Raw genomic sequence first — 21,425 nt, forward strand, 5'->3', positions numbered from 1 at the left:
TTGCAGGCTCCCCTGCGCACGGAGCTCGGATCAATTGTAGTGGAGCCCCCAGCAACTCGCGAAGCCGGGTGGAAAAACCTCTCACATCCCATGGCCGGCCAGCCGACGACTAGCAAACGAAACCGCAACCCTTCTCTAGCCGTCGACGATAATACCGCCTAATTCCACGCCCGACACCATCGTCAATTGAAACAAATCACACCCAGATCAACCCACACATTCAATTGTCAAGATGCTCAGCTCATTGTCCAGGGTTTCGGTACGTTTGGGTCTTGTTCTGTTGTCACAGCGTGGCACACGTGCGGAGATGGAAGAAACCGGAGGAGAAAAAAAAAGCATCCATAATCACAACCCAAAGATCAACCAAACTAACTACAGTGCTTTCTGACAACAAAACAGAGCCGCAAGGCCATCTCGACCGTCTCAAGGCTCGCTAAGCCTACCGTTGCCCGTACTTTCATGACCCCGACTGTTTCGCGGAGAGGTACGTTCTCAAAAAGAGCTTTATAACGTCATTCAAGCGACACGTTCAATTGCCCATTTGGTTATCCCTACACGACCCTACAATACAGACATTCAAATAGAAACTATCATCGAACACCGCAATCGTTCAACACGACGCGGAGTTTGAATTGGAGCTTGGCGAGCGGGGCTGTATGTTCTCGGTGATCTTGAGAACGAAATGCCGCGCTGCTTGGGCGGTAAATGCCCCAAACGATAGTTAGCGACCGACTCCAAATAATACACTCCCGCCCAAGCGATAGCACGCCGAAGCTCGTCTGCATCCCGGCCCAAAATCTACAGCCCGACTATCCTAAAACAACAAGCCAACCCGATCACACGAACATAATCCACAACCCCAATCAGCATTAAAGCTAACCATGCATTCATCTCACACAGCCGACTTTGTCCAGGAGCTCTACCTCAAGGAGCTCAAGGCTTACAAGCCCACCCCCATCAAGGAGTCAGACTCCCAGGGCCAGGTCGCCACCTTCAACCTGCCCCAGGCCCCCAAGTCGCCAGAGGAGGCCGACCTGGCCGCCAGCCTTAAGGAGTACGAGTCCATGGCCGTCGAGGTCGAGGGCAACGAGGCCGTCGCCGAGGGAGAGACCGCTGTCGTCGAGGACTGGCTTGTCGAGGACGAGGAGGACGTCGCCCCTGCCAAGCACTAGAGAAGGAGAGAAGAAAATAAAAGTAAACGCTTGATCAAACCTGGGTTCTTTTTTGTTTACTTTTCTCCCTTTCTATTTTCCTTTACTTTCCTCTTTTTGTTTTGAATGCTATGAATACAGCGGAAATGGGGAGGAGGGCAGTTGTGGACGGTCGATGAAAAGGCTCCCCAAATCATCCATCCTCCTCTGCTTATAATCCCTGGCGCAAGGACTGTCCATCCTTCGTCGCAACACTGGATGGAGGGACTTAATCGTCAGACTTACTGCACCTGCTGTGGAAAGCACGCAGCAGCAGCGAGTCGGTGCCGTTGACGCCCCGTCTGTTACGCGCCCACACATCTGGGTCAGTCAATCTTTTTTTTGGACTCAAGTGGAACAGTTCACTAGAAAAACAAGAGAGCGTGGGGGTCACAAGGTGTAGGGGGAGACACAGCTGTATAATAGGGTCGATGCGTGGTCTCAGTCACAAAATCTCACAACGGGCGTGATATCTTCTTTCATCTCAGTTCCATTATCGTATCTTTTCCTTGCACGCTACCGCCAGTTCTCAGGACTCCGTAGTCTCCTAGGATGGTCTTCCGACCGAGGAGTTGGTCAGCTTGTGGAAACGCCCTTCCGTCAGATATCCATCGAGTCAACACTGAAGGGGTATGAAGTATGAGGGTTGCTCTCCGTGTACACATGTTAACATATATGCACTAGTTTTCCACAGTAGTGCGCTGCCGGTAAAGTACCACTCGCTATGACAAGACCACAATGAGTCTGTTCAATATTCGAATACCGAGCTCGAAGTATCAATATACATGAATAATTATGCCAGGAAAAGAAGAAAAATCAATGTTTCTCCGCTGATGCTCGGTTATGCCGCTTGAACGTCGTTCCCTCATAATCATTCAATATATAAAAAGGAGAAAAGGAACATAAAAAATAACATGACCGCCCCGAAAGGAAGGGACGGGAAAATCAAAGACAGGATGAGAAAGGTTAAAACGGGTAGAAGAGAAAATAATACAGGACAGAAAGTAATGAGACGGTAATCAGTCATGGGTTCTCTTATCTTGTGAGTGGCAAAAGGTTATACACGATATGCGTTTTCTTGTCGTGTTCAAACAGCTACAAAAGATAGACAAAGAAGCGGAAAGATAAGAAGGATCAAAGTATGCCATTTTGTTTTCATTTTTCCTTTGAATACATCAAAAAGCCAATCAGTATCAAGCCAGCCGTGGTTTAGCAGAACCACGCCAGGATCCCACAGAATACAGAGAAATAAACCACCTTAGAACGCCTTCCTATCGCCGTTCCAAATTGATGTGTTGTGTGTCATGTTTTTAAGAAAGGAAAAAGAAAAAAAGGAAAAGGAAACGACGATTCATGATGCAAACACCGCCCGTATCTGCCAATGCAAGATGATATTCCATTTCATGTTTTTTGGTTCTTTTTTCGGATGGGTGGGTTCTGGGTAGTGACGAATGCAAAGATACGCAGATGTAGTGGAGGTCGATGGGGGGGTATTGTGATAAACAAAGAAACAAAACATAGCGTCTCATGCTTCAGTTGAGTCGTGAAACGGACTAGAACAAAATCGTAAGACAAAAGGCATTCAAATCAGCGGGTAGGGTCTCTTTCCGCTCAATGAGCTCCATACACCCTCTGGCAAACTCGCTGTTCCATGTGCTAATATGCTACATGTCAAACTGCGAATTGCTAAACATGTGCTCATCGTTTCCCGTGGACCGAACGATGCCGCTCATCCGGTTGCCGTTGCGAGGGTTCAGATCGTCCAGATCGTCCCAATCGTGGTCTTCTTTGGCTCGATCAAAGTCGTCCATATCCTCGTCGTCGTTGCCGTACCGGTCCCTCATGTTCTCCTCCAGAGTGCTCTCCCCTGTGAAGGTAAAGCCTTGGAAGTTTGCTTGGACCGATGGTGAAAGGGGTGTCGAGTTCCCGTATCCTACTCCCTTGGCCAACTGCGCGGCGCGCTCGTTGAGAGAACCATTCGTGTCCAGCGCGTTGGTAAATTCAGGGTCGAAGTAGGAGACATCTGTCTCTGACTTCAATTTCGGCTTGAAGGGGGGCGTGATCTGCCTCTTTTGCAGAGCGTTCCAATCGACATCCCGGAAGAAAGGGTGCTGCTTCAGCTCCTCGGCGTCGTTGGTGGCTCCCAGCCTGTGCTTTGGGTTCCGGTTGAGCAAACCCTTGACAAAGTTTCGCCCCTCGACAGACAAAGTGTCTTTGGGGAACCGTACCTTGCCAAAGGCAATGTTCTTGTACATCTGCTGTGTGTCCTCAGCATAGAAAGGACTCCACCCACAGCACATCTCGAAGACTAGAACGCCCAGCGACCAAAAGTCTACCATCTTCGTGTAGCCCGCCTCGTCCAGCAACACTTCGGGGGCAAGGTACTCAGTTGTGCCGCAGAAGGTGTTTGTAGTGTCATTCTGCGCCAGATCTGCCTTTGATAGACCGAAATCGCAAAGCGCAATGTGGCCTGTTGCGTCGAGGAGGATGTTTTCGGGCTTGAGATCCCGGTATACTATGTCGTTATTGTGCAAATGTTGTATAGCGAGAATGAGCTCGGCAATGTAAAACTTGGCCCTCTTCTCCTCGAAGCGGCCCTCTTTTTGCAAATGCCAGAAGAGCTCACCTCCAGACATGTAGTCTGTAACAAGGTAGAGGTCTGTGGGTGTCTGGAATGAGAACTTAAGGCTGACGATAAAGGGCGAATTTGACGTTGCTGTCCGAACCAAAATATTCCTCTCCCCAACAGTGTGCGCCACTTCTTTCTTTTGTACGATAACCTTTTTCGAGAGGACTTTCATGGCGTAGATGCGTTTAGTGTCCCTTTTCCGCACCTGATAGACCTGGCCGAACGTCCCTTTCCCAATAAGTTTAAGGATTTCAAAGTCGTCGGGACCGTAGTGTTTACGGCCTGTCGCCTCATACAGGGCCTCGACGTAAATCTCTCCAGTAGGTGCGTTCTCGGCAACGGTGTCAGCGTGTCCAACCAGCGGGAACCAGCCCCTCAGTGGGACTTCCTTGCTCGCCTCGAGCTCGACAGAGCCCAAGAACTCTTCTCCATTCGCGCCATGCTCCCAGATAGTGATTTCCACACGCATGTCCTTGTCGTTGACGTCACTGTGAACAGTCAGTATGTCATTGCTCCCAGTAAAGATTCCCAGTAGCCGCTTACAAGACAGCTTCCGCATCCCACTTTGGCCTAGTAAAGGTACGCCTCGTCCGGTTCCTAAAGGTGTTGTACTCGGTGACGCTGGTGTTGCTGCTCTGCCGGCTCCTCATGGGGATGGCCATGGGGGTTCTACCCATGTCACTACCTGAACGTGAGATGGGAACGCCGCCGAGCGGGGTCGACACTGATAGTTCATCTTCATCCTCGAATGTCCTCGGGCCACCTGATATCAGCTCGCTTCGTTGGCAAACCGCCACAACGTAGGGGTCCCGGCACTTCCTGACCCCCCTGCCCTCGGTGATTTTGACCGTAAGCTTGCCCTTGGGCGCTGCCACCTGCTCCCCAGACCGAAGCGACGGCGTGCTCGTGCCGGTGCTTGTGCCGTTGGCCTTATCTTCGTGACTACCACTCCGGGATGCGTGCGCCGTGGATAGAGATCGAGTTGGCGTAGAGTGGCCGCTCTTTTTACCCTCACTCGTTAGCTTCGTGGGATGCGCAGTGCTCGCTGGCTTTTTGCACAAAGATGCAACAATCCCCTCATCCCGGCTTGGAGATGAGGATACAAAAGCAGAACTTTGTTGATGTTTATAAGAAAAATGACTGGCAAGCACGCTGCACGGCTGTGTGACAACAGATGCTAGGGTTTTGGACGGGCCGGCAGTCTGCCGTTGGACGACATCGGAGCTACTCTGGTTGCGGCTGTGCGAAGGTGCAACAGCAGAAGTATGCCCACAGATGCCTCCCTCACCACTGGTGTCGCCCAAAACGCCACACTGCAGAGACCCGCGTTGAGAGGTAGGAGGGGTGGGGTACGGGGAAAGTCCGTCGCAAGACGAAGGAAGTTCCTTGGAAGGCATAGCAGCAGCCTTCTCGAACGACACGGGGGGGATTTTGTCTTCTGAGAGCTCGGGCACTTCAGAAGGCAATATTCTTGGGCTGTCGGGATGTTGGGGAGAAGAAGAAGCAGAAGCAGAACCAGAAGCAGAACGGTGTAGCCTTTCGTCGCCAGAAACGGTATTATTCGAGGACGCATTCGTAGCTAGTCCAGTCGTAGAGGAAATGCTAAACGAAAAAAGGTTGAAAAAATAACGAACCTGTCCAAAAGAGCTCATGATACTCGGAAGCCGCTTATCCTGGAGATCAGGTTGCGGTGTAGCGATGCCCGAACGTGGGGTATCGATGCCAATGTGATCCACCCCATCGTCCTCGGATCCGGCAGCAGTCCTATGTTGGCCGTTAATATTGCCCACCGATGTTGTCATTTTGAAGACCTCGGTGCAAATCGGGGTGACAGGCAGTTGATGCAGAGAAGAAAGACTGGGTGAGCGGATAAGAAGTGGACTAGAATAAAAAATAAAAAAAAAGGTAAAAAAAGTATAAAAAAATAAAAATAAAAAATAAAAACAGCAAAAAAGTTCGCCAAAGCGCCACCCAAAGATGCAGCCTGCGTGATGAAGCGACGATGACAATCAAAGTGATTTGGATTTGAAATGGACTGGATTATGATGATGGCCGCCACATGTGGGCTGGCTACAAGGGTGGGTTGATAAGTTTGTGTTACTGTAGAAGCAGCACCACAGTACAACACAGCCCGGCGTGAGAGTTGGGAGCTGAACTGTGGCTTTGCTTCTGGAATTTGAGGCGACGGGAGGGGTTGCCACCAAAGTAACTTCTCCCGACAAGGGGCGCGCCAATAGGAGGCAGCGAACAAAAAACGGAAGTCAAATTGAAGATTCGATGTTTGAAAGCTTGGGGCGGCAGAACAGTCAAGTGGCGGGCAGACGGAGAAATACCATAAGACAGACAGGCAAGCAATGCAGGCAGGCAGGCAAGGTAAGGTAGGCAAGGTAGGTAGGTAAGGTAGCTAGCGCAAGGGAGATAGGCAGATAGAGGCAAAGTCAAGATGCTTGGGCCCAGGTAAGTGATTAGGTTAGGTAAGGCAGTGTTAAGGTAGTCAGGTAGGCTCAATGCAAATACGGGTGGATAGCAGAGTTTTGACTGCTGACGATAATGGGCTTAGTTTGTAAAATTGCGCGCTGCTGCATTTGACGGCTGCGAACGAGCAGGAACGTGGGGGAGAAAATCGTCAACACGGCGTAAAAGTGTGAAATTTTTTTATGCCTCTCTCGCAATTGCAAAGCTGCTCCGAGCGTTGCATACACCCTTGATGCTTGCCATGTGCTTGCCGTGCTCGAATGCGAGGGTTGGTTTTCAAAGTGGGGGACGGATGGATGGATGGATGGATAGGACAAGCGTTCCGGCGGCTGCTTTGCCTGCTGGCTGGCTGTTCTGCTTGGCCTTAAGAACCCAAATGCGAGGGAATATTTGCACAAGTGCGGGAGGGGTAGGGGCGCTCCTGACTATGGGATGGCATGGATGGGGCCATCGCAAAAGCGACCCATAATAGCTTGGGTAAAAAGGGCCAAGTCAAGTAACGGGTACAGTTCAGATACCGTACTCCACTGCCAGCAATGGCTGACTGCTTCCCCCCCCCCCCCTGGCCCCGTCCGTACAGTACACGAAACCCAGACCAGTCAATTCTTGATCGACTCGACCTAAGTTTACGTGACCGACCTGCAAGTCCAAGCTTTGCTCACATAGGCGAGTCAGACATTGGGAGTCTGCAAGCGTAGACAAATCGAAAATGATAAGCCGTCACTGCCGGTCACTCCGTCCGTTGCAGCACGCATGCTTCTCAACCTCGATTGTGGCGGCGAAGCCAGGGGGTGGTGCTTGGCTTTGGGCTTCTTTGTGTACTTGTTTGGGTTCATGATAGTTTTGGTTGTCTTGTTTTTTTTTTCTTTCTTGGTTGGTTGTTCTGAGAAGAGGGGTGCAAGGAAGCCAGCCCGTTCGTTGATGGCATGTGGGAAATCAAACGGCTGTGTGCAAAGTAACAAAGTAACTGGTACCTTCAAGCCAAGCCAGCCATCCAACGGACCCAACAACTCGTTCGGGCCTGATTCCCAAGGAGCTCTGAAAATGGCAGCAGCGGGCAATTAGGCAAACTCCCTAAACTGATGCAAGGATGCACCGCCCAACCAAAGACGGACGGTAACGGCTTGAAAAGAGAAGAAAAAACAATCCGAATCTGGTGTGTGCTTGTCTTCTTTTTTTCTAAGCAACCACGGCAAGCTGCTGCTCATTGCCTCGTACAGTAGTAAATCACTGACGGGGAAGAGAGCTCCATCAGTGCCAACCAGGCTAATACACAGCTAAACGGGCCTACCCAACTTCGGGTGCGCTAAGCTGACTCGACCGGGGCACACCATGGCGGAGGGGTATCAGTGGACATTAATTCTGGGGCTATGATGACGTTGATACTGCCAAAGATGGAGCGAATCTGTTTCGAGATTATTTTGCCCTCAAAATCCCCATCACCACTGGTGCGAGGCTGGACAGGTCGGCCGCTCGGTTGGATGTACGGTACAATGAGCGTAGTGGGTGGGTTGTATTCTCTTGTTTTTCCCATCTTGTCTTGGTAAGTCCCTTGGGATGTACCTAGGTGATGTATTGGGTAGGAGGCTGCTAAGAAAAGGACACGAGAGCCAATGCAGAGCTAGTGTGCGTAGGTGGTCACTGACCCAGCGCGACTGGCAACGCAAAACAGCTGCATTTGGTGGCTCTTAGCCGGAGCGAAGATCCCGAGAATTCTTGACCAGTGCGCTGTAACCGGCTGCATCAACCGGCTTCCATTGTCCGAACTTTTTTTTTATTCCTTTTTGTGATGTGCCCTGAGCTTGCTTGGCGTTTGGAGATTTGGTGTGCAGCCTGGTGGGGTTGTAGCAGCTAGACAGAGAGTTTGGAGCAATTGGGGTGTTGGAGTAAAACAGGCCAAGTTCTGGAAGCTCAACAGAAGCCATCATTGGGCCGAGGGTGCAATGTCGCGCCCAGGGGATGGCATGTGTTTGTATCCATGAGAGGAAGCTTGTTACGGTGACAGGCTTATGTTTGGTTGAGCAAAGCACTTGCGACGGGTGCTTCGTTGGGAAAGCCAACGCCAATAGTACTTGAGTACCAACTCGGTATTATGAAATAGGTAGGTGGCAGGGAAGTAAGTATGCGAGCGGGGTGATGAAGGTTTCCACAAGGCTTTTTCTTTCTCTCTTGACGGATTGTGTGGTGAAAAATAGAGACAACTAATAAAAGTATGAAATAAAGAAGACAAAAAAAAAAAACTCAAGTCAGACTTACCTCATGACGGCGTGAGTTGCCCTTCGTAGGAGATCAAAATTGCCGCTTCCCGCGCCCGAACCGGTACCAAACCCAGAATGCTGTCCACTAACGATGCTCGACATGTTTGCTCGGCGCCGTGGTTGCGCTCTTTTACTGCTGGTGCGCGATCAACTCTTGAGACGAGCCGGGTCCCTATCCAAGTGAGACAGGGGGAGAAAGTCGACTTGGCCGTGGAGTCAAAGCGAGCCAAAAGCCTAGCAAACACGCCAGCTTGTTGCGCGTTGGCTCGTGTTTCGCGTGTTGATAGTTTTATAGATGATCGTATTGACGTGAAAGAGCGGGCGTGCAAGTAGACAGTGGAGGTGGGCAGTAAAATGTTAGGGCGATTGACCTGGTGGGCGTAGAGGGTTATAGATGGTACTGCGGGATGTCTGCGTAAGAACGGCATTCGAGAGTGATAGATTCTCGATTTGCGAAGCATCCGCCGAATGGACGAGGGAATACTTGAATTTGAAATAGTGGGGGTGGACGGCCCAGAGAGGCACAGTGCCTACCTATAGGAGGTAGTCTAGTTGAGCCTAGTCGCACAGCTACGGAGAGCTAGTCCAGCTATGGAAGGCAGGCGGGGGAGATAGGATTGAGGTAAATATGAGTACAGGTAGCTGCCAACCTACCTAGCTTGCTACCTACCTAGGTAGGTAGATAGGTAAGTAAGGTACGTGGTACTTGTTCAATAAATAAATGAATAAATGTAGGTAGACGCGAGAGAAAAAAAAAAAAAAAAAAAAAAAAAAAAGAGTTCCGAGGGAATTAGGAATTAGTCCTCTTAGTTTTCTCTGCGGCTATGGGCACAAGTCCGGTATTTTACAGTATACCTGAATAGGTTTAGTATGGAGAATTGTCATTGGCCGGGGTACGGTCAATTCATTATTTTCCTTCATTCACCGAACCCAGCTCCCAATCTGGACTGGAGTAAAGCGATTGATTACCTCTCTTTTGTACAGCTTTTTCGACTCCTCTTGGACCAGTCACCCCTAGCTTGTGTACAAGTCTTGTCTACTCTCGAGAAACACGGCAATTTATTGAAATACCGAACTAGAATAGACATTGCCGTTCGATATAAACAAACACAAAGTTAGCAACGACAGCTTAAATTCCAGAACAAATTTGTCTAGGTTCCCACAATTCGGCCTTTCGTTTTCTTGTTGGTCAACCACATGGAGCGTTCAAGCTGTCGTTTCAAATCAATCCCAGCTTCTTGGACCCAGAAGTCCAGACTTGCATGCTCCTACCACGGAACGGGCCAAGCCCAACAAATAAGAGGACGTGAGAAAGAAAAACCTCCGGAGACCTACTATCTGATTAATCACACATCTTCCCCGCATTGTAAGCACTTCAGACTTGTTCCCAACAATGAGCAGATGTATCGTCATTTATTTTAGGTAGTTCCTCAGATACTCTGTCATAGGATCGATCTCAGCCGGTCCTTTGTTCCCTTGGTCAGTCTATTTCCGTCGGGCAAAAAAGAAAAAAAAAAAAAAAAAAAAAAGAGCGAACTCCAAAATCCCATGTCCGAACACCTCGTTGGAGCTACGCCCTGCCGAGGCAAGGCGTCACATCTACCGGTTCAGTGGAGCTGGAGCTGGAGCTGGAGCTGGCTTGCTGTGCGTCCCTATGGGCGCGCCGAACACTGCCCAACTGAACGGTACAAAAGCAAGTCTTGCCGTCATCTATTTCCATCCCTGTCCTCCTCCGAAATGGTGTGTTATAGCTTCTGGGCAAGTTCGCCATCAATGACTCCGAATCTTTGCAAAGCACGTGGAGAAACTAACATTGAATTTTAAGCCCTTGCACACGTCAGACGCTTGCCGGCAACCGAATATTGAATCCAACTCGTATATCTTCATTTCATCCTCTTTTTCTCAGTTCTACCCCCATTAGATTTGAAGAACATCTCCGAATTCTGATATCACTCCTTACTCGATACTACTCTCAAGCTGAGGTCAGCTCACCACCTCTGCAGAAGCAAAGTGGCTGAGCATCTCGTCGTATCGTACCGGTAAAGTATCTATAGAGGTACTTTTGTGCTACGTGTGAATATGATAGATGATACTTAATTTAAATGACTGTACACCCGTGTTGCGCACACGCCCCTCCCTCCCTATGCGCCGTTCTCTCACAAGCACATGGGACAGGTACCAATGCCGCGGTCAAAGCCAGCAAGTGACATGGTAAATTGTATTGGGAATTGTGTACAGCGACATCTTTAGATACCACACGCCACTAATCCACGGATTCGCATAGCCCTCGCAGGTCTCGCTGTTCTGCCGAAAATGATGTGCCACAAACCTTCGACGCTGTCGCGAACTGCACTCACGATGATAGCTTCTCTGTGTTAACAGGTCCATGCAGTAGTACTTTTGCTTGCACTCATCACATTTGGAACCAACATCTCAGACCGCTATTTATATATATACATGAATTGGAACCCACCTGCCAATCGGACATAGGCCATGATTCCATTCTCGGAATTTCAGGATACTCCATGCCTCGAACCCATTTGAACGTCTCAATGGAATAGGCCACTGTAAGCCAAGAGAGGGAACAAAGCCACCGCTTGCTGGAGAGAACATCATGTTCCTCGAACCTTTCAAAATGCGGCATTTCCCTTGATGAGCATAAACACTTTGAAGCCCTTTGGCCTACAAAACTTCCCGCCACGTCGTAACCTTACCTGGGTAGGAATGTGTGACTACTGACACGACTTGCTCTATCCCATCCGGTCTAACGTACTTGGGTGATTGACATTCGCGTCAGGTCACAAAGACTCGACAACAATTAGTGCTAGATTAACACACATGTTGCTTGTCCAACGTCTCCTAGTCTTTCACTCTGCGTATCTTCTCTTGAGACGAATCCTGACATGACCTGGTTCAAAAGGCTTGTACACAGTTAACAGGCCTCAACATATCACAAGCAAAGATGAAGGTTAATGATGGTGCATGACAAGCCTGTTTTGACGCAATGTCGAAGGAACCCACCATTTAGGAGTGTTGGTTTTGTCACTGTGGTCAATTTTACGTTTCCGAGTTAATCTCAACAACTGCAAAACTTTAGAGAGGGACAAAAGCTTTCTAAAGGTAAGGATTCTATATTTAGCAGAAACGCAGTAATATATCCATCGAAGAACTTGTATGGTGAGTGAATGAAGTCGATTGATGTCGGGGTGCGAAGGAATCAACGATGAGAAACGCAGGCTTTTACCATGGTCGCCCTGTAAACTTCAGGTTAATTCTCAGCAACCATGCGACTCTGAGATGGATAAAAAGGACTTGCTAAGTCTACTTCAAATTCGACAGAAAACCACTCCCGATTTTAGTGGAATGCCCGCCTGGACTTTTTTTTTTTTTTGTATGGGTATAGGTCAAGTCAGTCAGCTAATTCAGCGACCATTAGGGAGCTTGATGAGCATGCACACCTGTAGCCGAGGTTCCGAAGACTGCTAGATATTGTCGGCGTTATATTGAATCCTGATATGATATTATGTTATTCGTAGCTCAACATGGGTCGAGAGAAGCATTGAAGACACTGCCTCTCAATATTCAACGCCGGATCACATATCGGCATTGTGCCACCAGTCTTGAGCTACGAAGAGCAGGCGGACCGGCTTGGGAAGTTGTGAGCCGAGAGTCTTGCAAAGTCAAACGATACTAGTGGCGTTGCTCTCCAGGACTTTGGGGTCGCGCAGAGAACAGAAAGCGTCGCGAGGCTCCTGAGGCTCCGGTAAACAGAAGAACTCCAAGGTGAACATCAAGGCGCCATCAACAAATGTGGTGTGTATATATGCAATCGTGCTATAGGAAACCACGGAAATCCTTCGAAACTCCATAACGCCAATGTGATCATGTCATCGTCTGGCTCTCGAGTCCGCCTGCTATGCCCAGCTTCACAGCGGGCACTCGGCCATAACCGGGGCATTCAACCAGTCAATACCCCTGAACGCGAAGAACCTTGCCATATTCTGGTTCACCAAAGCTTCACGCCTTTGCATCAGCCCTGTTCAAAAACTCTTTCAACTGCTTCTCGGCATCCTGGGGATATTTGCCCGCGTACGGATTCTTGAAGCCGTGACGTGGCCTCAGAGGATCAGGATAGTCGGCTATCAGGCCCAGGGATCAGCACCGGAGCTCTCAAGCATGGCCATGATCTCTTCCGGGATTCTAGAAACTTACTGGGCTTAAAGTCCTTATGGACGAGTCCTGCCTTGGCATGGTCGAACTCCTCCTGCATCCGTTTAGTGCTCCACTGACCCGACGCAATCTGCCTCGCCGCGGCGGCGTCGCCCTGGGCGGCAGCGTACGCGGCGGCTGCGGACATGGACGCGGTCTGGTCCGCGGACGAGGGCCCACTGTTGTTCAGGTCGTTGATGTTCATGGCGGCCTTTGAGGGGATTTTGTTTTGTTGATAGTGTTGCGCTGGTAGTTTTGCTGGAGGGAGGTCAGCTGACTCGGACGGAATCAGTTTGGCTTATTCTTGCAGCTTGGCGTGTACTTGGAATAAGCTCACTCCACTTACGAGCTTCGTACCCTTGGAAGATTTTGTGTTGCAATTGGCTAGGGGTATTTGTGGGCGGAATATGCGTGGGATTGTTGGCAATATCTCAAGCTGGCAGTTGGCCCTGGATTTTAATTATGACGGGCGGGAGGTAGTGGAACGAAGCCAGTGGTACCGAGCTTGGTACAGTTGGGCTGACTTACCGAATTCAATGGCCTGGTACATGCAGGAGCGGACCCCTCGCCCCCACATCACACAAAGCTCCCTACAACCTACGCCCGCAAAATGTCGACCCTGCTGGTCTGTCGGCCTTGGGCACATCATCAACACCTTTTGCATAGAACAATCGAACCATAGGCGCCAGTCGTACAGCAATAACAAAATTATTAAAAAAAATCTCTGTTCTCAATTAACAGGATCAGGTCTTGCTTGAGCTACTCGTCGAATAAGAAATCAGAGAAAAAAAGAAAGAAAAAAGAAACGATGCCCCGCAACGCAGTCCCCGACGCATGGGATGACGATTGGGAGCCCGAAGCCGCAGCCTCAAAAACACCTTCAACACAAATACTGCGCAGCACCGGCAGCAGTCCCGATGGCGGCGTGCCTCTGACCACCGCAGAACGAATTGCTCGGCATGAGGAGTCCAATCGGCGGCTATGGCAGTCAGCGTACGTGACCGCCGCCCTCCCTCCTGCTTCAGTTTTCCTTCCGTTCTCCTCCTCTTGCCCCGGCTCCCCCAGCTAACACTGGATGGCTGTTCGTGAAACCCAGCGACGCACCAGAGGATCTCCAGCCGCACCAGTACCTTCCGGCAACCAACAACGTGACCCCCGTCGTCTTCAAGCCGGCCATGAAGGTCCTCAGCCGCAGGCCGGGCAACACACCCATCGATGACAGCGAAAGGCTGGCCACCACGACCCAACAGCCGACGCAGGAGCAGATGCGCTTGCAGCGCGAGGAAAAGCAGCGCAGGTATAACGAGGCCCGGGCTAAAATCTTTGGCGAACCGTCGACGTCTCCGTCTGCCGCAAACTTGACGGGCGCGACCAACTCGGGTGCCTCCACCCCGGGGACCGTCACCCCGCCGCTTTCGGATGGTGGTGCAGGGGTTGCCTCGGCGAGGCACAGGCGGAGGGGTAGCAGGGGCAATGGGCGAGGCAGAGGCGACGGCGGTGGCCGTGGTGGGGGCGGGATGAGCAACAACCACAATTTCAGCGGCCAGGGCCAGATCAACAACAGCAACAGCAACCTCAACAGCGATGCTCAAGTGCGCCGACCGCCACCAAACAGGGAGCTCTATGACCCCAACTCGTCCCCGAAGCCGAGGCGCGGGGGTGGCAGTGATGTAGCGGCCTCTCCTAGATCCGGCACGCCGCGTGAAAACGACTTAGGGCCACGTATTCAAGCCGTTAGGGCACCCAAGGGGCCGGACGGCACAGGCAGAGGTGGCTTTGGGTTTTCCACTCGTAGTGGGTGATCAATCATCAAGATTGTATGCATTGATTATGTGCTATGCTATCGCTATGCGCCATGTGCGGACGGAGAGGCAAAGTGGTCTTTATCAACGCCGGATCACCAGCCACCGCCAATCTTCCCAGCAAGCTGCACTACTCTTTCACTGTCGGTCAAGGCATTCCCGCCTTTTCCAACATCACTTATAACCTCCCGGAAGCTGGTGTACACCAGTACATCCTGACTTATCCCTGACAGGGTCGCCCAATGCGCCAGCACATCCCGGATGTATGAAGGACTAATCCCATCAACCAAATCGGTAAAGACGGGTTCGCCGTTTCGGTAATCGTCTGAGCCGCCGGCTTCAGAGTCTTCTTGGTCCGAAGCCGAGTCCTCACCCGAGAAATACGCCTCGTCCACATCCCTAAGCAGCTCCTTTTGCTCTTGCGGACCAGGCTTGGTGGTATAACCCCGTCGATCGACAATTATTTGGTCGTCTGCCTTGACCTGGCCACCACCGTTGGTACAGCCACCAGGGCAGGCCATTACCTCAACGTAGGTATTCTCGACGGTTGCTGCACCAGCAGCGCCAGCCCTGCCCGTCGGTACTCGTCTTGCGCTGCCGAAGGGCTTGCCGCCGGGCATGCGTGAGGGCTTGGCAGGCTTGAGTTTGCGCACGAGGTTCTGGATGTTGCGGAAGCCGTAATATCTGCCGGCCTTGAATAGAACTTCATTAGACCCACCCGCATGCACGGCATATTCGACAACGTCTATGTTCCTGCCACGCGTGGTCTCGAGGCGAGAGCCAGGGTTCCGCGCTAGCACATCTTGCAAAATAAAATGGAGATTCCCTCCCGACGTCCCAGCAGCACGGGAAGGCCTGTGTCTTTGGCGTGGCGGGAAAAGGAAGTGGTGGATTTTGTTGTCGGGAAATTGCTCCTGCTTCAATGCAGGTGACATTGGAAGGTTGAAAAAGTCGATTCCACGCGATTCGGTGAGCATAAAGACCTCCTTGCTGGTAATGACGCAGTCGACATCGCGCGTGCCCCTGCCGGGGTTACCATCTCCAGCCCAGACCGAGTCCGTAAGCTCCTCGCGACTTGCCTCGAGCTTCTTGTCGAAGCACGGCATGAGAGCCAAATGCCATATACGGTCAGCGGGGACCCCAAGAGTGCGGCTCAGCGTCGTCTTGAGCAAGGTTCCCACCAAAGCCTGTGGAGACTTGACGCGCGATAGATGCGGAAGCACGTAAGGGTGTGTCTTTTCGGCATAGCAGACCCAACCGGGACACGAGGAAGTCAGGATTGGTTTCTTGGGCGTAGTGGATGAAGCAGCGTCCAGCACTTCGTCCGAGCCAAGAACAAGGCAAGCCTCCCTTGCTGCATTTGTGTCGACAACCCAAGCGAACTTGTTCCCCCACTTTCCACCGGCCGAGAGACCTTCTGGGCCCATTAGAAGCCTGTCGAGCATGCGCCCAGCCTGCCGCTCAGTCACCCCAGGACCGCTAGCGGCCGCAAGGCTTGCCCTGGTCTGTGGCGAAACGCTCGCGACGAACAGCCGACGCGCCGGGTCTTCCAACCCTTCTACGGAGAACTGGCCCGTGGATTCATCACGAACAACCTGCAGCGCGGGCGCCGAGTCCAGGACACTCAGCAGCTCCGAGTGGCTCTGCAGGCTGACCAGCACAGCCTCGGCAGACGTGACGCAGCCTGAACAGGCGAGGCAGTCGGTCAGGGATATTTGCGCCGGTCCTGCGGCCGCCGAAGAGGAGCCATTCTGTTGGCCGTCGAGGATGACTTCGTGCTCGAGCGAGGGGTCGGTTGGGGCGGCGGCGGGCAGGGTCTCGACGGGCTTGATGCACGCAACGCCGGGGCTAATGAAGTCGTTGAGGTCGTCAACGGACAGGATGGCGCTCATCGTGGCGGCAGATCAGGAGGGGCTGCGGCGCCGAGGGCCGTGGTTGCAAGTCCGACAGTTGGACGCCTTCGGTGGTTGGAGGGAGGCGAAGTGGGGTGTGGGGGTGTCGTTGGAATGGTATCAAGATCGCATCGATGTCAGGCGAATGATTTGATACTTGCGGACTATTTGAATATTGTTGATATCAGAACCGAGACCAGGACTAACTTGTCAGCTCTTTTTCAAAGCAGTAGAATGATTGTGAAGTTAAGACGAGAAAATAGTTCAGGAGGGCAGAGAGTCCATCTTTGTCATGAGTGGCACAACGTTTCTCCTCGTCGCGACAGTTCTTTTTCGATGCGACATCGGCCATCCAGTGGCGGGACCCCCAAAATGAGCTGGAGTGGGGTGCGCTTAGGACGTGGCCTTTGGCCTATCAGAAGTGTTGGATTAGCGCACTTGCAGCTATCGGGCCGTAGGGCCAGGGACCCCTACGACAGTGCTTCAATTACTCTAGCCAATGACGTACATAACATGCAATTCGTTGACGACAATAACCAGACCTCATTCAACGTCGGACTTGTCCTCCGCGAATTTATACAACGTAATTACTGAAGTTTTGCTGGTTATAGTCTCGCTACAACCATCATAGATACCATCGATCAGCCTCAGCAGAGATGGAAGTATGTGCTGTACTCATTTCGGTGGATCATAACCTTGGGACCTGTATTGCAGCGACCTCGATGTTCAATATCTAATGTCCTTTAATCAACAGGCAATATCAGCATACAGTCTTGCAACCTGTGCCTGGCTGGGGGCGCAGGCTTTCCCCATGCTCCTCACCCCAGGCTTCGTCAATTCCATGCTGGTTGAGGGCTATGAGCCAGCGAGCTGTAGGAGCCCCCTCTCCTCCCGCCCTTGGCTTCTCCAGCGAGCACAGTACCCTGATACTATGAAAGACAAACTCGGCACGCAGCTAACCATAAACCCACCCATCCATCCTTTGGCCCTCCCCCAAAACAGCAGTCGAGATCTACACCCTCCGTCACCTAGGCCTAGCCCAGCTGGCGCTGAGCCTCCTCTCCCTCGCCCTGTCGGGCGTCCTCCCTCTCGCGCCCGCAGCCTCCGCCGACGATTCCATCTCACCCTACGCCGACGCCGCAGTCCTCCTGACGGCGCTGTACCACGCCGCCAACGCGTTCCACAGCTGGGCGCGGTGGGGCGCGACGGGCGGCTCCGCGGCCTACGGCCTCGGGTTCGTGGGCAGCGGCGTCCTGGCCGCCTTTGGGCTGTGGTGCCTAATGTTTGCGGGCGACAAGGGCAGGATCAGCAAGAGGACGGGCGCGGACAAGAGGACCAGTGGGTTTCCGTTTCGGAATGTGGAGGCTGATAAGAGGAAGGTAAGGTAGGGTTGGGTTTGTGTTTTGGCAGGGCATGGGATGCACTTGGGGGCGGTTGTGGGATTGAAGTAATGCTTCTGCGATTTTTCGGTAGGCCAGCCGTCTTGGTTGTCTAGATATCTTACTAGTATAGTAAAGGCAGGCGCGATCATGTTTCTGAGCAGTGCTTCAGTATGTTGGACGCAGTATAACCATTTTTAGAAAATCGTAGTCTATGGGCCATTCGGTATGGCTTATATCTAATCATGGTATTACAAGGCCTCCTGACAACCATCTATCAGGCAGACCCAGACATTTTTTTGGGCTATTTGTAGCAGCGGTATTCACCGATGAAAAAAATGAGACTGCGCCTGTCATGCCTTCTAGCGTGGTTTGTAGTCTTTGTGTCATTTGTAGATCAACGGGCTGTGAAAATAATATCAGGCTGCTACCATGTCACCTGCATTCTGAACGGAAGCTGAGAGTGAAATAAAGAATAGCAAACACCACACGGCTCATGCCCAAAAAGTAACGACAAGTCAAAACATTGTTATTCTTACTCCTTTGTTTGCTTCAGAAAGCCGTGGAAGTCATTCACATGGGAACAAACCACAAAAAGCTCACCAGGCAGCCCGTAGGGTACCTGGCTACGAAAACCCCCTTGGGGTTTTACTTCGTGGCAAGGCCCGGGGTCGAACCCCGGTCCTTGCGTTGGAAGGGCGTAAGGGGACGAGTCCCCTACGAGCTTCCAACTGCACCACGGGGGCAGGGAACGGATCCCAGCACCCCCGTGGCGCGGTGAAAGCTGGCCTCTCCTGGGCCCTTAAATAGCCTGTGTGCCTGCTGTTCGCTTTCTGGTCCTGTGGCAGGTTTGGAAGGGGTGTCTGCGTTTGTCGAGGCCCCGTCACATACACTTCGCATTGTGTGATGTCCGTTAGGGTGAGGAGGAGATATCGCATCTTGTATCTGGATGTCTTGATATTTTATATTCTTGCCCAGCGTTTCGAAGCGGAGATGGCCAAGCCTGTAGCAGACAGATATCTTGAACTTGGATGTATGCGATATATCCCGCTGCCAAGGTGTTTGGGACGTTGACGAGCGAGACGCGGTGACACTGCCTTCCCATTTTGTATCTGCCCATTTTCCAGCTGCCCTCCCGACTCTTGTGCCCACTGTCTCCGATTTATACCACCATAAAATTGAATGAGAAAGTGACGTATCGGAAAGGAAGCTCTGTTTTGTACGAGATGGGCAAGCCGTTTGCAAACCCATCCAGAGTATTATGAGCGATTCTACGCATATAGCGTCTGTGGTTTTCTTTCATCTCAGCGTCGCTACGTGGGGCCTTTTCGACCTGATTTCTTCCAACAGTCAAAGATTTATAACGGGCTTGTTTGAGAAACTGCTTGCCTACCAGTGCCAGAGTAGCCTGCAGTGAAATATAGAAAAGACATCCACGGGCATACTCGGCTCTCGGACAAGCTCATAGTTATTTGCCCAACTACAGACTCACTGACTGACTAAACTTGCACTATAATAATGTGCATCTCAAAAGGGTAAAACCGGGCAATCGCGGAAGTGCACTCACCGGTATTTGCTGATAGTCCACACCGGTGAGGCAGATTCGGGCAATCCCTTTCGAAATACCGGACGACCGAGCTGACGACAGACACTGCGGTATAGGTACCAAGGCTACTGGTTTCTGCTGACACTGACAGCTTCGCCTCGCGCTACCCGTCCCGTATAGCTTATTGCCACTTGGTGGTCCGTGTTTCACCTTGTTCTGCAAGTTCTAGAGCTCCATAGATCTCCGAGGGAACATTGAAGTGCATATACCTAGTGGCACTGATTGAAGCGATGCTATGTGGACGGCGCCCGAACCTGCCGACATCGTTGTCCCTGTGTGCTGCTGTCGAGAACACCCACACCCACATACTTTGTAACAAATCTGCCTCACCAGGGCTAGTGATAGCTCAGCTGACGAGTAGAGCCACAAACTTGATGTATAGAGACCCAGATTCCCATCATGGTGCGTCGTGCGTGGCCAGCATTAAAGCCCAACCGAAAATTCCAAAATGCACGCTCCATACAAGCCGACTTGGCTCTATGTAAGCAAAAGTTGATGTGAAATGATAGAGCCTGGGATGTGTATTTTACCATTTATTCAGTCTTTTCCTCATTTATCTTGCTCCGCCATACCGCTTGGCATACAACCAACAGGAGATTACCGCGGCACGCGCGGCTGCTGTGGGTTGCGGCGTGCAATCAGGAATACATGACGGGACGGGCTCGAGATGTCGGGAACAAAACACGCAGGGGTTCCCAAGGGAGAGGGAGAGAGAGAAAATATACAGAGGTTTCCCTCGGAGACTCGGACAGGACGATGTCCGGACAAAAGGCCAAGAAGGGAGGCGCAGGTCTTCCGCGGGCCTTTTGTAGAGAATGTACGTGTTGGCAAGCCTTCGCCAACGCCTAGAGGGTTGCACTGGCATTTTATTTTTGGAAGTCTTGCAAAATAACGTTTGCAAGGAGTTTATATCATTGCGTCTGGGGTTGCATCTGGTGGAAAACATATTTTTCTACGTTTCCTTTTGGGTGTCATTTCTCCAAGGTTTCGCGTACGGGGCAGGCCTGGAAGGGCTGAGCTGGGTTGACTATGACTAATGAGTCATGACTACTATACCTGACCTTACCAAGGTACAGACAGACTGGATTCAAAATACTACCTTGTCAGACGAGAATAGCCTGACATGTAGTAATCTCGCTGTACTCGATGGATCCCGTTGAAACAGGCTCTTTTACCCAAGACCATGTCAAATTTGACTTGGTCAATTTATTTGGGTTTGGGTTACAGAGTTATGAATAGTTAGTCAGCCACGATAGGGCAAGCGAGTGAGTGCACACGCTCCAGGTTCGAATTTCCAAGCCGACAAGGCAGCCCGGCGGTCATGGGGTTCCGGACCACGATCTGATTTGAGCACTCACTCATTTGGGCGAGCAGCGTCAGGGGAGATCGTGTGAGTCGTACGTATGCAAGGTAGTCATGGAGATCGGCGCCTCTCTTCCACACGCGGTCGGTCAACTCAAGGGACGAAACGAGGCCAAACTGTCATCCTGTCTATCAAAGATGGCTTCGGGCAGTATACCTAGGGAAAAGATAGAAGAGAGGCAAGGGAATGCAGATGCTTTGCAGCAGCCACTGTCGCTTCAGCTTCTCGCCAAGACATAAATAATCGTGGCTTATTCTCTCAAGTCGTCGTCATCAGGCTGCCGCCAAGAGGTATAATTGGAATGGAGCAAGATAATACAATTGCCGTGTAGCTGAGTGGCTGATGACCAAAAGAAACCAACATTTGGAGGTTGATGGAGTATCCGTATGGCAGTGAAAAGTTAATTTCAAAGAGGGAGTCGATGAATGTAGCCAAGCCTAGCAAGAAGAGACAGTACCAGTACCGGCTTGGGGCAAGCCCCGCCTAACTTTGCCGGTGGGATGGACAGGCTCCACTTTCTTGTCTATGCTGAAGCTAAGAGGGAGGGAATTAATTAAAGTACGAAGTACATTACTACCGTAGTTCTGGGCGAATACTACATACCACATTAGTACAGCTCGAG

The 21,425-nt window shown here is 51.4% G+C and overlaps 8 protein-coding genes across 8 annotated transcripts; 4 read left to right on the forward strand and 4 right to left on the reverse strand.

The window, feature by feature from the left end:
• The first annotated feature begins 80 nt into the window (after nt 1-80).
• Nucleotides 81-1,738, forward strand: MGG_14772 (uncharacterized protein). The gene is made up of 3 exons (XM_003714109.1): nt 81-259; nt 400-484; nt 901-1,738. The coding sequence occupies exons 1-3, from the start codon at nt 233-235 to the stop codon at nt 1,170-1,172; spliced, it is 384 nt and encodes a 127-aa protein (XP_003714157.1). The 5' UTR covers nt 81-232; the 3' UTR covers nt 1,173-1,738.
• Nucleotides 1,739-2,262: 524 nt separating this feature from the next.
• Nucleotides 2,263-5,621, reverse strand: MGG_14773 (AGC/AKT protein kinase; the record flags this gene model as incomplete). Its single annotated transcript, XM_003714110.1, has 2 exons — nt 2,263-4,307; nt 4,363-5,621. 2 exons carry the CDS (start codon nt 5,619-5,621, stop codon nt 2,855-2,857), a joined length of 2,712 nt encoding a protein of 903 aa, XP_003714158.1. The 3' UTR covers nt 2,263-2,854.
• A 1,501-nt stretch (nt 5,622-7,122) lies between these two features.
• Nucleotides 7,123-8,978, reverse strand: MGG_15654 (uncharacterized protein). Its single transcript, XM_003714111.1, has 2 exons — nt 8,551-8,978; nt 7,123-8,145 (listed from the first exon to the last, which is right to left on the reverse strand). Exons 1-2 carry the CDS (start codon nt 8,652-8,654, stop codon nt 7,983-7,985), a joined length of 267 nt encoding a protein of 88 aa, XP_003714159.1. The 5' UTR covers nt 8,655-8,978; the 3' UTR covers nt 7,123-7,982.
• A 773-nt stretch (nt 8,979-9,751) lies between these two features.
• MGG_15655 (uncharacterized protein) lies at nt 9,752-10,669 on the forward strand. Its single transcript, XM_003714112.1, has 2 exons — nt 9,752-10,292; nt 10,378-10,669. The coding sequence occupies exons 1-2, from the start codon at nt 10,101-10,103 to the stop codon at nt 10,471-10,473; spliced, it is 288 nt and encodes a 95-aa protein (XP_003714160.1). The 5' UTR covers nt 9,752-10,100; the 3' UTR covers nt 10,474-10,669.
• Nucleotides 10,670-12,364: 1,695 nt separating this feature from the next.
• Nucleotides 12,365-13,256, reverse strand: MGG_01252 (uncharacterized protein). The gene is made up of 3 exons (XM_003714113.1): nt 13,108-13,256; nt 12,765-13,019; nt 12,365-12,691 (listed from the first exon to the last, which is right to left on the reverse strand). Exons 2-3 carry the CDS (start codon nt 12,964-12,966, stop codon nt 12,570-12,572), a joined length of 324 nt encoding a protein of 107 aa, XP_003714161.1. The 5' UTR covers nt 12,967-13,019; nt 13,108-13,256; the 3' UTR covers nt 12,365-12,569.
• Nucleotides 13,257-13,490: 234 nt separating this feature from the next.
• Nucleotides 13,491-16,768, reverse strand: MGG_14526 (cytosolic Fe-S cluster assembly factor nar-1). Its single transcript, XM_003714114.1, has one exon. It carries the CDS (start codon nt 16,453-16,455, stop codon nt 14,659-14,661), a length of 1,797 nt encoding a protein of 598 aa, XP_003714162.1. The 5' UTR covers nt 16,456-16,768; the 3' UTR covers nt 13,491-14,658.
• On the forward strand, nt 13,570-14,388 carry MGG_01253 (uncharacterized protein; the record flags this gene model as incomplete). The annotated part of the gene is made up of 3 exons (XM_003714115.1): nt 13,570-13,754; nt 13,858-14,353; nt 14,377-14,388. The coding sequence occupies 3 exons, from the start codon at nt 13,570-13,572 to the stop codon at nt 14,386-14,388; spliced, it is 693 nt and encodes a 230-aa protein (XP_003714163.1).
• Nucleotides 16,769-17,019: 251 nt separating the features above from the next.
• Nucleotides 17,020-18,153, forward strand: MGG_14774 (uncharacterized protein). The gene is made up of 3 exons (XM_003714116.1): nt 17,020-17,117; nt 17,210-17,327; nt 17,458-18,153. The coding sequence occupies exons 1-3, from the start codon at nt 17,112-17,114 to the stop codon at nt 17,841-17,843; spliced, it is 510 nt and encodes a 169-aa protein (XP_003714164.1). The 5' UTR covers nt 17,020-17,111; the 3' UTR covers nt 17,844-18,153.
• The last annotated feature ends 3,272 nt before the right edge of the window (nt 18,154-21,425 follow it).

The sequence above is a fragment of the Pyricularia oryzae genome, chromosome 2, assembly GCF_000002495.2.
Source record: "Pyricularia oryzae 70-15 chromosome 2, whole genome shotgun sequence".
In the NCBI taxonomy this organism is placed as follows: domain Eukaryota; kingdom Fungi; phylum Ascomycota; class Sordariomycetes; order Magnaporthales; family Pyriculariaceae; genus Pyricularia; species Pyricularia oryzae.